A 17,694-nucleotide genomic window follows, 5' to 3' on the forward strand; every position below is an offset into this window, starting at 1 on the left:
CTAGTTGGCTAGGGTTTTGGGAAAAAAATCTGCAGTCCCACTTTCTTGGCAATCTTCAGCTAGATTCTAACTCTTCAAACCCTCTACCAACTAGGCAAACAAACTCTCTAAATGATCAGCAATTTATCTCTCCATACACCTTTTGATTAGAAAAAAGCGTATGGGAAAAGAAGGAAAAAAGACAAAAGCGAAGAGAGACCTTATCTGATACCAAGATGTGATTCAGACCAATAAAATTAGCAGAATAATTTAGATTAAAGCAAAAAGTAGAAAAGAAAAGGAAGACAACAAGAAGGAAGAAGAATGGAGAAGAAAGGAGAAAAAAAGAGAGTTAGATAATCTCCTCTTTCTCCCACACTAATCTTTTATTAAACTTACTTAAGTTACATAATTTACAAGACTGCCCTTAAGTAGGCATCAACATCAACAATACACTTAGAAAACAAAACAAGAGCTAAAGGCTGATAAAGAAAAAAAAGGCTCAATAAGAAAACATAACAAGAAAGAGCCAATAAGAAAGACACTGGGGGCTAGGGCCCATTCGGCCCAATCTCTCTACAAAGTTTAAATTGGAAATCCTTCAAAAATATCATAAAACAAATAGTAATTACCATTGCCAAGAATCAAAACCAATTCTTCTAAATGACATACTAGAATGCCCACCATCATACTACAACAATATGTTGAAATTATTCAGATTTTAAGTCACCTTGAACAAAAAAAGTCCACCAGATATCAGTGTATTTTTTTGATGTTTAATAACCTAATCTTGTTATTTCCTCCACTATTCTAGTTTTTCAAGGGCATCTTAGCAGTCAAGACTTCAATTATGAGTTTGCCTTATTTATGCTTATCTCATATCTGAGCCTTTAGATCACATTTGTTACTAATACAATTGTAAGATTTTATGACTTTCTCTATCATTTCCAAAGCATATCCTGCTACACATCTTAAAATTGCATTAAGATACTCTTTGAGATACCAATACTTTTGAGCCTAGGGCACTCTGCTTTTTCACTCATATTGAAGAAAGTTTGAGGCATTAAATGAGAGGCGTACCCGGACAAATGAAGAAAACTAGAAAGCTATGGGCTAAACAGTGAAAACTAAACCCCTTCAAGGAATAACCCAGTGCATTCACAAGGGTTTTCATGGAGAATAAATACCCTACCTTGTTCAACATTTTTCTTTCATTAGTAACTATTAAATTTTCTTATATCAGAAAAAGAATGAGACAATGTACAAAAGCATCTCTAATATTTTCAATTACTGTTTCTACAAGGCCTTCGAGAAGCAAATGAAAAGCCTTGATTTTTTCAGCAGCAAGGACTGATACCATTGGATTTGCAAGGCATAAGCTGTCTAGCACGACTTCAAATTAACAATGCATTTTTCAAGATTCTAAGCCTTTTCAGACTGTGTGGAATGAAATGAAACCAAGCAAACATTGTGAGGAGAATTCTTTTAAAATGAAGACAAATTGGAGTTCCTCTGCAGAAAATTGAATAATAATTAAAGTTTATAATATAGCCCGGAAGCAACAAAGTCCTCTAGTTCATCATTCCTAACACTAGAGTACTTGCAAAACTTATTCAACCAAAAAATTTGTCTACGTTCAGTGTGCAGCTGCTTGACACAATCGTCTACAGCCTTCAGCCTTAAACCTACGTATTTTCATCGTGCTATTACAGTGTTATGCAAATAATGATCGTCATCGGTCTAAAACTCACTTTTTCCCTTTTTTGGTGTTTGGCACCTTAGCATCGAATTCATGGCTGTTGATGTTTCACAACCATTTTCTCCAACTGGTTGCTCTTTTATCACCAGATAGAAATCTGGGAAGGTTTAGCAAACTGTTCACTCTGGTAACACCTTCAAGGGCAGACCACTCCTCATCATCGGCAGTTGAAATGCACTCAGCTAGGCTCCTTGTAGAATGGCACCTCTGGGGAAGCTTTTCCTCTACTGATTCCAAAACAGGAACAATTTCACCAGAAGGTTGGACGGTGCTGGATTGCTCAAGAACAGGACCATTCAAAGGCTGAGTATTCCCATCTGTTGCTTTGCTGTCATTCATGCCTGAAAGCGTTGGATTTTCTGACTCCTCAGTCATGCTCTCCAAAGTGCTGCTATCTGTCTCTTCACCAGCCTGAGATGTATGGTCCAGAAAGAGACAGACAACAGCACAATCATCACTCTTAGATGTAGGAAATTTGAGCCTCCATGCTCGAACAGCACAATCTACAACAGCCCGTGCTGCTGTTGTACGACTTGGGGCTGAAGCCACTATGTCTACCACTTCCTTATTTGAGAGAACATCCCAAACCTGCATATAACAGAAAAGTAAGGGGAGAAAGATGGCAATGATAATTCATGATGATCCACCCATGAGTTTGAGTATAGCAAAATAAAAATATAGTTTGACAAGGTAGGGACTGTGCCTACACCATAAGTTGTTCTTAAAAGTTGAAATTAAAACTAAATTAACAAACATGATGCAAAGAGAGAAGGATACCCCATCAGTGGCAAGAATAATGAACTGGTCTCTCTCAGTGAGACGACGATAAGACACATCTGGAACAGAAATCAAACCAAAATCCTTTAGACAGAAGTCTCCAAAAGCTCTAGCCATGGCTAAGCCAGGTGAGTCATTATTAGGCAACCAAACACGTGCAACCTCTGGCTCATCTTGCAAAGCGAAGACCCTTCCTTTGCATTGCTGGATCCTGGCAGCTTCCCCTAAAATGTAACAACCAGGAACGTAAGCAGCAAGTAAAAGTCTGTTGCAGTGGTTGTAACTAGTAAGGAAGTATCTTTAGGTAAGGAGGCATGAAAAGCTTTAGTTAGTGAAGAGGTATACAGGGAACATACTTGGGAGATTAGGCTTCAAGTCCACAGTCAACTGTACTGCAACCAAAGAGTTTTCTTTATCTTTTGTCCCCATTACTGCTCTTGAGTCTCCAACATTTCCAATTACAAGATTCTGGCCCTGGTAATTTTCAGGTTGCATGTTATGTAAATGTCTGTCAATTGGTGACAAGATAAAATTAAAATGTAGCATGAGAACATCAGAAAGATCCTCACTTGCTTTACGAAAGTAACAGCAGTAGTTCCACTGCAAAAGCAATCAATTGTTGGATGCATCTTTAATTCCTTATCCATTAGCTTGAAGGTCTTTAAGATAGATTGTTTCAGTGGCTGATACAGATCAGGGAGTTTTTCAGTGTCATCAACATCCAAGGAACAACACCATTCATCATCCATGCTGATGGATCCGGTTTCATCAGAATTTATGCTTTCTGGAGCAATGCCATTCTGGCAATCACTAGAATTAGCATTCCACTGGGTACACAGCTTAAGAGGAAGTGAATCACGAACTTTCTTGGCAACCATATGACCATATGGACCATGACCGTCAAATACCCCACAGAAGATTGTATCATTCCTTGAGCCAAAATTCTAGTGCATTGAATGGATTGATGTCATTTAGTGATGCATATAGAAGAAAAAGCACAGGTATAAGATAAGACAGCCAAATTACATGTTTTTTATACAACTCTTGCTACTATGACCTAACTGTTTGATAATATTAAACAGTGCCTAAGAAATTTTAATAATTTTAGCAGCATCAATTTGAACCATTTCAATGGAGAAAGTCATCTCAGAAGTAAATCAAAGCAAGACTGACTTGTTATTCTGAAACCAAAAACAAACTTATGTGCTAGACTGATTTCTAAGGACCAGCCTTAGAGCACTGGTTCCTAGGTCAGTGGCTCAGTTTTAAATTTGAAATGGTACAAATTTGAAAAATGTGTGATCCAATGGAAAATACATGGGTCCAATCAGGTGTCCCCAGCTTAGCAATTGTTAGTAAACAATAATTATAATACTTGTGTATCAGGGTTTGTGCCTTCACTAGACCTGGACTTTCTAAAACTACATTGAGGTGAAATGAGAAAGATGCATCGAAATATCAGTTCAGTGCAATTGATTCACTAAACTACTGCAGCTAAACAACACATTAGACATCATATACCCTGTAAAGCTAATGGGGTCTTTGGGAACCAAACATCTCGTGAACATGGAGATAACTAGTCAGAACAACAATGGGCTCTTGACAGTGGTTGACATATCTAGAACAGAAGGATCTAATTATGAAAACACACAAACACAAGTCACCATTGTATTTTTGTTATTATTAGATGTGCATGATGCTTTTGATATTGATTCACTAACATAACTGACAGAGACACAGAGTTAGCCTGATGAATATCAATCAGTAATTTATCAATCACTGTACATAGAATTCAGTCACTATCCTAGCATGATGCAATGATATAGTCTATAACAGTATGTTCTTTTCAACAAAAATGCTGCTGTGTAATCTAAGAAGAGAAACACAGGTTTGAAGAGAAGGAAGAGATAGAAAAGAAGAGAGAAAGGAAGGAGAAGAGAGAAAGAAAGAAGGGGTCCGGTTGATTGATATCTGCTGCCCCATACACTTCATTATTTATAGCTTTGATTCCTTACAAGAATAGACGATAAAACATAAAGTCCTAGTCCTAATAAAACATAACAGGATAAACATAACATAGATAAGGCCAGCCGGCCCAACTTAAAAAGAATTAAAAAGATCTAGGTGTGGTCATGGAACCACACACACACCAGAGCCTGAGTGTGGGTATGGAACCCCACACTAGTGGCTAACTAACTATTTCTATACTCCCTCTCAAGTTGGGAGTAGATATTTGTCATGCCCAACTTGCGCAAATCTGTCTCCAATTTGATTATTGTGACTGCTTTGGTAAAGAGATCAACTAACTGCATGTCTGAGGCAATGTAAGGAAGGCATATTTCTTGAGATGCGGCTTGTTCTTGGATAAAATGTCTGTCAACCTCGATATGCTTCGTCCTATCATGCTGTATTGGGTTGTGGGCAATATTAATTGCAGCTTGATTATCACAATACAGCATCAGAGGCTTCTCATAATCAATTTCCAATTCATTAAGCAAGGATCTTAGCCATAACACTTCTGCAACACCATTGGCCATGGATCCGTATTCTACTTTTGCACCGGAGCGAGCAACAACATTCTGTTTCTTGCTTCTCCAAGAAACAAGATTTCCCCCCACAAATGCACAATATCCAGAGGTGGACCTCCTGCCATCAACACATCCAGCCCAATCCACATCTGTATACACTTCTATTTTCATGTGACCATTATTCTTGAAGAATATACCTCTCCCTGGACATCTCTTCAAGTAGGCAAGAATCATTTCTATTGCAAGGAGGTGGGTGGTCCTAGAAGAATGCATGTATTGACTAACAACATTGATAGCATAGGAAATATCTGGCTGAGTTAGGCAGAGATAAAGAAGTTTCCCAACCAGCCTCTGGTACATAGCCCTGTCCTCAAGAAGTTCTCCATTTTCTGCACTTATTTTATGGTTAAGCTCAATAGGTGTGCTAGCAGGTTTCACTCCTAACTTTCTAGTTTCTTCCAATAAGTCCAGAACATACTTCCTTTGAGAGGTAAAAGTGCCATGCTTAGATCGAGCTACCTCAATTCCTAGGAAATAGTGCAATTCCCCTAGGTCTTTCACTTCAAATTCCTTGTGAAGATGCTGTTTAATAGTTTCAATTTCACTAATGTCACTCCCTGTTATCACAATGCCATCTACATAGACTGCAAGTAGAGTCAGGGAATGACCTGTCTTCTTAAAGAAGAGAGTGTGATATGACTGAGCCTGTATGTATCCGAATTTGTCCAAAGCCAGTCTAAACCTATCAAACCAAGGCCTTCTTCAAAAGGCAAACTTTCTTTTCTGCTTCTGTACTATAAAAACCACGGGGTAACTCCATGTAGACTTCCTCTTGCAAGTCTCCATTGAGGAAGGCATTCTTAACATCCAACTGAAATAGTGGCCATGAGAAGTTCGCAGCAATGGATAGTAGAACTCTGATAGTGTTCATTTTTGCAACAGGTGCAAAAGTTCCTGTATAGTCTATGCCATAAGTTTGTGTGAATCCCTTTGCAACCAATTTGGCCTTATACCTCTCTACAGTACCATCAACATTATATTTCATAGTAAACACCCATCGGCATCCAACAAGTTTCTTTCCTCCAGGGTGATTAACTAGTTCCCATGTGTTGTTCTTAACAAGAGCATCCATCTCTACTTGCATTGCTTCCTTCCATTCATGTATCAAAAGGGCTTCTTGCACTTTTTTGAGTAAAGGAATAGCAGCAATAGATGTCAAGTAAGATCTATAGGATTTTGAGAGACAATTATAGTAAAGGAACTTGGAGATGCAATATGGGTAGTGGATGAGGTGCAATGACGCTTTCCTTTACGAATTGCAATGGAAAGATCAAAGTCATCTGATGGTGAGGGCTGAACATCTGTAATAGTGGGATCAACTGTGAGAGCAGTAGTAGTGTCTGGACCTGGGGCTGTAGAAGATGTTGGAATTGACCTGGATTGTTGTTGAGCACGAGAATCAACCTACCTCTACCACTTTCTGTGATACACTCTCAATTCTCTGCATTTTCGACAACCCTCACCCTCTTCACATCTCTCTCCTTCAGTGATTGGGACAGGTAAAGGAACTTTTGGGTCTGAAACTGAAATCCCTTCCTCGCTACTCTCCCCCTAAGGAGAAACCCTATAATAGTAGGGCATATCCTCAAAAAAGGTGACATCCATGGACACAAAATGCTTCCCTAAAACAGTCTCTTAATAGCAATATCCCTTTTGATTTTGTGCATACCCAAGGAAAATACATTTATAGTAGCTTTGGGATAAAACTTTGAGCGATGAAGTCCAAGGATTTGAACAAAACAAGTACACCAAAAAGTTTTGAGGGGAATAGTGAATAGGTTCTTATCTGGATACAGAAGACTGAACAGGGTTTGCATGTTTAGAACCCGTGAAGGAACCCTATTAATAAGGTACACAACTGTACAGATTGCATCCCCTTAGAAGCGTATGGGAACATTATAGTTGAGCATGATGCTTCTGGCTACCTCTAAGATATGTTTATTTTTTCTCTCAGCAACTCCGTTTTGCTGAGGTGTACGAGGATAGGTGCTCTGATGAATGACCCCAAGATCAAGGAGATAGGATGCCAAGGGTTTTGCAAAGTATTCCTTGGCATTATTAGACCTAAGAATTTTGATCTTGGTTTCAAATTGGGTTAGAACCATCTGATGGGAAGCCTGGGTCAGAGAAGGGACTTCATCTCGAGATTTCATAAGGTAGACCCATGAAAAACGGGTATAATCATTAACAAATAATAAGAAATATCTGTATGCTCCCATGGCGGGGGTATGATATAGCCCCCAAACATCGGTATGCACAATTTCAAAAGGAAGGTTGCTTCTTTTATTACTCAAAGGATAAGAAGATCTACTATGTTTTGCAAGCTCACAACTTTCACATTTTAAACTAAACACTTCTACTGACTCAAATAAGTTTGGAAAAAGACTCTTTAAAAACCCAAAAGATAAATGACCTAAGCAGTTGTGCCAAAGCATAATCTTACTACAAGACTGAGAGACAAACAAATTCCCCACTTTACTTTGCTCCCCATGTGAATGTTCAAACAGGTAGACTCCATTCATCTCATGGCCAATCCCAATCACCTTCTTTGTTTCCAGATCCTAAAAAACACACCAATCAGGGAAAAAGGTTACTAAACAGTTTTGACTTTTAGTACTACTACCATTTGAAAGTAAGTTAGCACTAAGCTTGGGAACATGCAAAACTGAGGATAGGGTGATGGCATCAGACAATCTAATGTCTCCCTTTCCAAAAATTGGTACAAGGGAGCCATCAACAATAGAAACTTTGTCTCTCCCAAAGGATAAACAATAGGTGCTAAATAAAGTAGATAAGCTGGTCATATGGTCTGAAGCACATGAATCTATTACCCAAAAAGGTCTAGTATTACTTGGGACAGAAGCATGACATGCAGTAGCTCTTGTACCTGTATGAGCAAGGGCTGAAGTAGGCTGAGTAGGTGTAGTAGTTGAAGACTGAGATGTAGATCCAGAAATACTAGCTTCTTTCTCTAGCTGTGTCAGTGTAACCCGGACAGCTGCTAAGGCATCCAAGGATGTGGTCCTTGTGCTGGAAGAGGATGTATTGTTAGTAGTAGTTGCTGTATTAGCACTTCCCTTCTTGTTTCTAAGTCTAGCTGGCATTAGGTGAGGATGCAATTTCCAACAGGTGTCTCTAGTGTGTTTGGGCTTCTTGCAATGATCACAAACTTCTCTTTTGTCTTTTGTCTTCCTTCTTAACTTCCCTTTACTTTTCCCCTCCAGCCTTGAATTTTGTTGCTGAAAAGGCTGCTTCTGTGGGCTGAAAAGATAGCATTACCTTCCTCCTACTTTCTTCACTATGGATTAATGAGTAAGCCTGAGATAGAGTCACACTCTCCCTAGTGAGAAGTTGCTGTCTTGTAATATCAAACTCTGAGTTTAGACCGGCTAAGAACTCAAAAGCCCTATTTGTTTCAATCGGTTTTCTATATGTTGCTGCATCCTTCTGGCTTTCCCATTCAATAGTTTCCAAGTGATCAATTTCATGCCAAAGGGATTTTAGAGTAGCAAAGTATACTAAGATTGGCTTCTCTCCCTGCTTGAGGTTTTTCGCCTCACATTTCAGCTCATAAGCTCTAGCAACATTGAGGGGTTGGGAATAGGTCTCCTTCATGCTGTCCTAAATCTCCTTGGCTGTTTTTGCCCAAAGATAGTTTCTGCTGATGTGGGTCTGTATAGAGTTGCATAGCCAGATCATTACCAAGTAGTTCTCTTGAACCCATCTTGGATGAGATATATCCTCATTGGCTGGTTCTTTTTTGTCTCCGGTTACATACCCTAATTTTCCTCTGCCCCCAATGGCCATCATTGCTGATTAGGCCCATTCCAAGTAGTTGTTTGTTCCATCAAATCTAACAGTGGTAATCTGGAACGTATTTTCAGTCATGTTAGCAGTCCCAAAACTTCCCCTTGAGTTTTTACCTCACTTCCAACCTTTTCCAAACTAACTAGATCACAAAGCTCCAAGAAGAAAGAGACTAATTTTCCAAGAAAACAGAGAACAATCTGATGTCAGCAAGGAATAGGAACCAGAACTTAATTTTAGTCGATAGTTCCTTCTCAAAACTATCAAAAACACCAGATATTAACAGTCCAGAAACTGATTTCAGCAAAGAACAAGAACCAGAACTGTAACTTTAATCAGAGAATAACAGTCCAGAATTTAATCTCAGCCAAGGGTGCAAACACAGTCAAATACTTTCCAAGAATGCAATCTCAGTCAAGGATTAACTCACTGGTAGACAAACCTGGACTGTAATCAGTCCAATAAAAAAAGGTCAAGATCAGATCTTTTCCAGCTGATTCCTCCAAGAAAGGATCACAGTAAAAAAAGGTTTGTAGGGTTAAGAACAAACCCTAGAAAATTCAGATTTTCTCAGCTGTACCTTTTAAATAAGTCTACCTTATTTCTTACTACTGCTGGTTCAAGAAGAGATGAGAACTTACCCAGAAAACTCTGATTTCCACCTTCAGTCTTGATAAAAATCCAAGCTTGATTCCTCTAGCCTTCTCTGATTCTTCCAGATTACCAAAAAACACTCTCCAATCTTTGGACAGCTGCTAAAGATCTCTGGTAACCTCCAAGAATCAGGCAAAGATAGCTCCTTTCTATTCTTCCAGCCTTAGATAACTCTCATGTGGTTGGCTGAGTTAAACTTCACATGAGAAGCCCTAGATCAGGCTCTAATACCAACTTGAATAAAACAAAACTGCTGTTGTGTAATCTAAGAAGAGAAACACAGGTTCGAAGAGAAGGAAGAGAGAGAAAAGAAGAGAGGAAGGAAGAAGATGAGAGAAAGAAAGAAGGGGTTCGGTTGATTGATATCTGCCGCCCCATACACTTCATTATTTATAGCTTTGATTCCTTACAAGAATAGGAGATAAAACATGAAGTCCTAGTCCTAATAAAACATAACAGGATAAACATAATATAGATAAGGCCAGCTGGCCCAACTTAAAAAGAATTAAAAAGATCTAGGTTATGGGGTTCCATAACACTAGAGCCTGAGTGTGGGTATGGAACCCCACTCTCGTGGCTTACTAACTATTTCTACAAAACCATATAAGAACAACACCAACAAATTGTCAGGTGTGCCTCTTCCTTTAAATCTGTCTTCTTCATCTTCTCCTTTGTCATTTCCTGTTAAAGAGGTTTGGGGTCGCCCTATCCCTCCCAAGGTGGGTGCATTTTGCTGGGAGGTCTTCCATGGTGCCATTAATACTTGTGATTTGTTACAGAGGAAGAGACCTGGCTGGTGCCTTTCCCCAAACTGGTGTATTTATGCAATTCTAGAGGCAAAAGTGTTTATCATCTTCTAATCTCCCGTCCTTTTGCTTGCTGTATTTGGGATTGTTTTTTTTTTCTCTTTTTGAGTGCAGGTGGAATACTAAGCAGTCTGGACAGGTTGTTCGACTCTACTACTTTCAGATGCCAAAAAGAAGGGGGAAATTATTGTGGAAGTGCACAGAGGCAGCAGTGATCTGGACAATATGGGAAGAAAGAAATCTAAGGCCCTGTTTGGTTTGCAGGAATAGGGGTCTGGAATCCGAATCGGAATGGGCTATCCGATTCCAGCTCTTTGGTTGGGCAGAATCGGAATCCCATTCCCATTCCTGCTGGAATGGCATTCCCCCATTTGAGGGAATGGCCATTCCCTGCCCCTCCTTTGGGAATGAAATATCATTCCTGATGATTCCAATTCCTATTCCCATTCCTGTCTGAACCAAACAGACTATGGGAATAGGCCACATTCCGATTCCGATTCTGAAGGATTTCAATTCCGACTGTGAACCAAACGGACCCTAAGACTCTTTGAGGAGAAGAGGAGAAGCAAAGAAATGCTGATAGAAGGTATTATGGTGAAGGTGGGTTCATTGGGTAAAGTCAATGAAATTATTCTCAGACTTTACATTGGATGATATAAGTAGGGAATGGGGCAAAGTTGCAGCTTCTTCATCTTCAAAAAGGAAAATGTCTAGAACCTGGGACCCACCTGAGAAATTTGGCGTCTTCAGAAAACTGCTTCTTTTTAAATTGTGCATATTGATAATTGGCGTCTTCAGAAAAAAAGAAAAAAAAAGATGTATTAAAGGGTATTTTAGGTATTATAATTACACGATGCTTATAGGGGTCTAATTATAATTGTAATGCATTAGAAAATAAGCTCATGATACAATAATCAGTTGATGCTAGACAGATTCACAGCCAATCAATATCTCTCCCTCCCAATTTTTTTTTTCTTCCTTCTCTTCCAATCATTTTCTCTTCATGGTGTTTACTAGTTGGTACCAAAGCCCTCATGGAAGATTTATAGGATTCTTTTCTTACCCATCTCGCTCAAATATTCATGTTGAGAGAGAGAAAGAGAGAGAGAGAGAGAGAGAAAGAGAGAGGTACAGTTGAGAGAGAAAAGCTTCTACTGGCAGCCGCTAGTTTTCTATTTATATTAACTTCATAAAAGAATCTGAAATTACAAGTATGCCCCTGGCGGCATATCCTAGAATCAAAATAATAAGAGAAAAGAAAGAAGAAAAAACAAGTAACTGTAACTGTAATAGCAGCTATTAAGTAAGCCTTACAACACTCCCCCTCAAGTTGGGCTGAAGATGTCTATCATGCCCAGCTTGTCACATGACTCATTGTGCCGCGAGCACGGAAGCCCCTTTGTAAGGACATCAGCAAGTTGTTCCTTGGAGTTGACATAGGGGATGCAAATTCCCTTTTTTCCAATTTCTTCCTTATGAAGTGTTTATCCACCTCAATATGCTTGGTCCTATCATGTAGGACTGGGTTGCTGGCAATGTTTATTGCAGTCTTGTTGTCACAATAAAGGGACATAGGACTATGAACAACAACTCCAAGCTCCCCTAGAAAGTTCTTTAGCCAAAGGACTTCAGCCACCCCATGTGCCATAGCTCTATATTCAGCTTCAACACTTGACCTTGCTGCCACACTTTGCTTCTTGCTCTTCCAGGTCACCAGATTTCCTCCCACAAATGTGCAATACCCACTAGTGGACTTTCTATCATCCACAACTCCTACACAATCAGCATCTGTAAAGACTTCCACCTTTAGGTGATTGTGTTTCTTCAAGTATCTAAAGACTCTCTCTGCTGCCTCCATGTGTGGCTTCTTAGGAGAGTGCATAAACTGGCTCAGGACCCCAACAGAATAGGCAATGTCTGGACAGGTCGTGGATAGATAAATCAGCTTTCCCACTAACTTTTGGAACTGCTTCACATCTTTCAGAGGTTCACCAACACAGTCACCTAGCTTGTGGTCCACATCCATAGGAGTATCTACCGGCCTTACACCTACTTTACCTGTATCATGTAATAGATCAAGGGTGTATTTCCTTTGAGAGACAAAGATACCCTTTTCTGAGTGGGCAACTTCAATCCCAAGGAAATACTTCAGGAGTCCTAGATTTTTCATTTCAAATTTCGATGCAAGGAATTGTTTAAAGTTCTGTATTTTTGAGATCCAACTTCCTGTAATGATGATATTGTCTACATACACTATCAATACAGCAATCTGCTCCTGGCATCTCTTCACAAAGAGTGTATGATCAGACTGACATTGTTTGAATCCCATCTCTTGAACTGCCATGTGAAACTTAATGAACTAGGCTCTGGGAGACTGTTTTAAGCCATAGAGAGACTTTCGTAGTTTGCATACCTTATTTTCACTCCCCTTGACACAGAATCCAGGAGGTTGAACCATGTATACCTCTTCTTCTAAGTCACCATTCAAGAAAGCATTCTTTATGTCCAGTTGATGCAATTCCCAGTCAAAATTAGTAGCTAAGGACAGGAGAACCCTAATCGAGTTCATCTTAGCCACCGGGGCAAAAGTCTCATCATAGTCAACCCCATGTACCTGTGTGTACTCTTTGGCTACTAGTCTTGCTTTGTACCTTTCAACTGTTCCATCTGCCTTGTGCTTAATTGTGAACACCCATCTACACCCCACGGGGTCTTTCCCCTTTGGAGGATCCACCAATTCCCAAGTCTGATTTTTTAAGGCTTCTGCAACATTTTTGGGAACAGGGATGCAATCAACTATCGATAGGAAGGCTCGGTATGAGGGAGAAATGTGGTCATAGGAGATAAAGTGGGTAATGGGGTGTTTAGTAGTGCAATACCTGACTCCCTTTCGTTGGGCAATAGGGATGTCAAGGTCATCCACAGTAGGAGTAGGGTTAGGGGATGGACTTACCTCCTGGGAGTCTGATGGTGTCGGTTGCTCAGTGTTTGGCTGCTCCACATTTTTTATCACCCCGCTGATCTCTTTGACGTGTACGTTGGAAGACACGGAAGGGAGTAAGGTCCGGAATAGAAGGAAGAGATACCTGAACCTACTTCTCCTCGGCTGTAACCATCACATTCCGCCTGCTTTCTTCAGATTGGACAAAGGAGTATACCTTGTGAACTGTAGGCAACTCTTTGCTTCCTAGGATCTACACCCTCAACGGTTCATATGCAGGGTTCAGTCCCAACAAAAAAGCAAACACCCGTTGCTGAGAGACCAACTTCCTGTAGGCCTTAGCATCATCATCGTGCTTCCACTCTATGGCCTAATAATGGTCCAACTCCTTCCATATGGAGGTAAGGGCTGAATAGTATGAGGACAAGCTACGGTTTCCCTGTTTACATGTTGAGGATTTAGCTTGCAACTGGTAAACCTTGGCGTAATGCCTTTGCTCAGAATAGGTAGTTCTGGCCTGTTCCCAGATCTCACTGGCGGTGTCTGCCCACATAAAATTCTTTTTCACATCAGGTTCCATGGCTGCGAGGAGCCAAGACATCACCATACTGTTTTCTTGGTCCCACCCATCGTGTTCAGCCGTCTCACACCCTTGGGTTCTTTCACCCTTCCATTGATGTAACCAGCTTTACCCCTTGCCGTTACATAGAGTTTTACACTCAGCCCACTCCAGGTAATTCAGACCGTTTAAAGGGGTAATTGGCATGGGAAAAACCATGTTTTCACCTCCCATACCCGCTGTGCTGCGGGTTGGTGTAGCCCCCGATGAAGTTAACTCATGACTTGCCATTGAATACTACTGAAAACCAGTTCAAATATCACCCAACAGCACAGCTGCCACAATCAGAATGTGAACAACTCAGGGTTTACTCCTAGAATGTGAGCAAAAGAACACTAAATATTGCTGAGAACACTGGGAATACTGCTAAGAACAAGGGGTTCAGTCAACACAACGTCCAAACAGAACAATAAATCAGTCCGGTAATTGGTTCAACACCACCAATACAGACATTACAATCAGTCTGATTGTAGTTCCTACACTCTAATCATCCAACATCCAAACAAATAACTATATAATCAAGGCATGAGCCCTACGCACCATTGGCCAAAGAAGGCTGGGACAAACTGAAACAAAAAAACCACACCTGTTTAGCACTTGTACGAAGTGCTAATCTGAACTTGACTTCACAGCATCGAACAGAGGAGTCTGCACCAGCATCACCCTTCTCCAATTAGGGTTTTCTTGCTATTACGTCCAGGAAAAAGAGATCACAAAAGCTGCCGCCAGAAACTGCTAGGGTTTCCCAGAAAACTGCCGCTAAACACTGCTAGGGTTTCTGTAGAAACAGCCACCAGAAACTGCTAGGGCTTCTACAGAAACAGCCGCCAAACACCTGCTAGGGTTTCTGCAGAAGCAGCCACGTCCAAACACTTTTAAAGAACTGAGCAGGAAGGATCGTAGGTCTTTTTCAACCCAGAGAACCTGCTCTGATACCATGTGGTGATTCATGGGGATTGGGAGAGAGAGAGAGAGAGAGGAAGAGAGAGGTACGGTTGAGAGAGAAAAGCTTCTATTGGCAGCCACCAGTTTTCTATTTATATTAACTTCATAAAAGAATCTGAAATTACAAGTATGCCCTTGGCGGCATATCCTAGAATCAAAATAATAAGAGAAAAGAAAGAAGAAAAAACAAGTAACTGTAACTGTAACAGCAGCTATTAAGTAAGCCTTACAACAATTCTTAGACTTTACATTGGATGATATAAGTAGGGAGTGGGGCAAAGTTGCAGCTTCTTCATCTTCAAAAAGGAAAATATCTAGAACCTGGGACCCACCTGAGAAATTTTGCGTCTTCAGAAAACTACTTTTTAAATTGTGCATATTGATATTTGGCGTCTTCAGAAAAAAAGAAAAAAAAATGTATTAAAGGGTATTTTAGGTATTGTAATTACACGATGCTTATAGGGGTCTAATTATAATTGTAATGCATTAGCAAATAAGCTAATGATACAATAGTCAGTTGATGCTAGACAGATTCACAGCCAATCAATACCTCTCCCTCCCAATTTTTTTTTTCTTCCTTCTCTTCCAATCATTTTCTCTTCATGGTGTTTACTAGTTGGTACCAAAGCCCTCATGGAAGATTTATAGGATTCTTTTCTTGCCCATCTCACTCAAATATTCATGTTGATATCTGCATGACATCACATTATGTCAACAAGCTATGGAAGATCTCAGGCTGGAGTAGGGGTGCAAATGGATCGGATTCTAATCCGATCCTATTTTGTTGGATTTGGATCTCCCATGTTTGGATCTTTGGATCGGACCAGATCAGAAAATAGGATAAGATCAGAAATTGGATTGAATTCAGATCACCCCTATCCGATCCGATATATATATATATATATATATATATATATATATATATATATATATGCATATGTTATTTATTTATTTATAAATATATTATTTATATTGCATTTTGTAAATTTTTATATTATTATTTTATAAAAAACATGTATATATATGATGAAAATAGTTGAAAAGATACTTATATTTTTTGTTTTTGTTTTTTTTTAATTATTACATTTTATTTTTCTTTTAATAATTTATTAATTTTTCAAGAAATTTAAATTGGACCGGATCAGATCCGTAAATCCGACTTCTTCATTGGATTTGAATCCGAATGCATACTTATGAGATCCGGTCAGATTGGATTGGATCGGCTCTTAACAGTGTTGGATCAGATTCGGATATACCCTGATTTGAATCTGATCCGATCTGTTTGCATCCCTAGGCTGGAGTTTGATAGCAGACACTTCGCAGCAATTTATGGTATGAGAGGAAGAGGAGAATGGCAAAATGAAAGTGAACGAAAAGGACAAAAAAGGAGGAAATGGATAAAAAAGGAAGAAAAGGGGGAATGTGCAGAGAACTGAAGGTGGAAATGGCAGCAAATGGATGCCTTTCCAAAAATAATGGCTAAGAGGTCTTAAGGAGGAATGGGAACAGAGATTGGTGTCATTGGCAAAATAAAATATTGAAGATTGGGAAAGGTTGGTGATGATGTAAGGATCATTTCAACCTGAAGGGAACCAGTATGATAACACCATTCGAAAGAAAGAAAGCAATATTTCTCTGCAACCTATAACTATAACTGTAACTGTTTGCATGCGTTTGTAGATTAGGTTAATGCATTACTGCAACCTATAACTATTGTAATTCAATATTTTTCTGTTATTAATAAAAGTCTTTTTTGCTGATAAAAAAAAAAAGAAGAAAGAAAGCAATGTTAGACATGTTGGAAAATGTGCTGGAGACTGCAGCAGTTATGGTTAATATGAAGTTTGGACTGGATGGTTTAAAATGTCCATAAATTCCCTAATATTTCCACAACATATTTCCATTTCTGTGGGTGGCAACATGAAATTTTACTGGACTCGACATATTCCCCAATGAACACTACCAGCACTATGTGGTGTACAAGAGAGTATTGTAACATAAGCCAGTGATAATATTTTAGATACATGGAGTAGCAATTTTATTGCCTTCCTAATTTACATTTTCTTATCGTTCCTGACTAATTTACATAATTACCTTCATTTATTAAACAAAAAAAAAAAAACATGATTACCACTTTGAGCCAACTCGGTATTCCTTTCAAACATGAAGTTAAATATTAGTTTTTGTTTGTGCAATAGATTATTTTGTTGATCTATTAGAATCATTTGCATTTTCTATGAGTTTAAATTTTGATTTAACTCATTCTATCATGTAGTTTTGAATCTTATGGATTGCAATAGGGTGCAACTTGGGTGGGCTTGGGTTGGGCTTTTGTCAAAATTTGAATGGACCTGCTCCAAAGGTCCAAGCCCAAAGCAGTGTACAATGCTAATTGGGTCAACCCCAGTTGCACCCCTAGTTTCCAAGATAAATTAACAACGTATTATTTTGTCTATAATCTTAGTTCCTTAGTTTTGTTTAATGATTTTGAACAAGATAATGAGTTATAAAGATGTGCTTATGCTTCTTTTATCATTTCATAAAATATCATTCTATGTTTTTGCATATTTTACGATGTCCCCACCATGTCTACAACTTTTACAATATTTCTGACCAAGGTTCTGAATATCTTTTTATCGGTACAGACCAATACACCAGATGGGGCGTATTGGTTAGTATCATTTTTCAAACCTGTTCAGGGGGGTGGTATAAGGCCTATCTACCCCCTGAAACAGGTCAACCCTCAAAACAAGCTTAAAGTGGCGTATTGGTGGGTCACTAATACGACACGTATCGACCAATATGGGCCGATATGTTGT

General features: G+C 39.3%; 1 protein-coding gene across 1 annotated transcript in view; it reads right to left on the reverse strand.

The window, feature by feature from the left end:
• Window positions 1–1,486: 1,486 nt before the first annotated feature.
• The window catches only part of LOC148874280 (Protein phosphatase 2C family protein), a 29,133-nt gene continuing 12,925 nt past the window's right edge, over window positions 1,487–17,694 (reverse strand). Inside the window, exons 2-5 of the mRNA XM_088965000.1 lie at window positions 3,085–3,459; window positions 2,872–2,989; window positions 2,516–2,739; window positions 1,487–2,326 (exon numbers count right to left, since the gene is read on the reverse strand). Coding sequence (XP_088821126.1) covers window positions 1,787–2,326; window positions 2,516–2,739; window positions 2,872–2,989; window positions 3,085–3,459 — 1,257 coding nt within the window. The 3' untranslated portion in view covers window positions 1,487–1,786. The remainder of the gene's footprint in view (window positions 2,327–2,515; window positions 2,740–2,871; window positions 2,990–3,084; window positions 3,460–17,694) is intronic.

Source organism: Nelumbo lutea, chromosome 1, assembly GCF_056320005.1.
Source record: "Nelumbo lutea isolate HS-2025 chromosome 1, American lotus-T2T, whole genome shotgun sequence".
Classification (NCBI taxonomy): Eukaryota; Viridiplantae; Streptophyta; class Magnoliopsida; order Proteales; family Nelumbonaceae; genus Nelumbo; species Nelumbo lutea.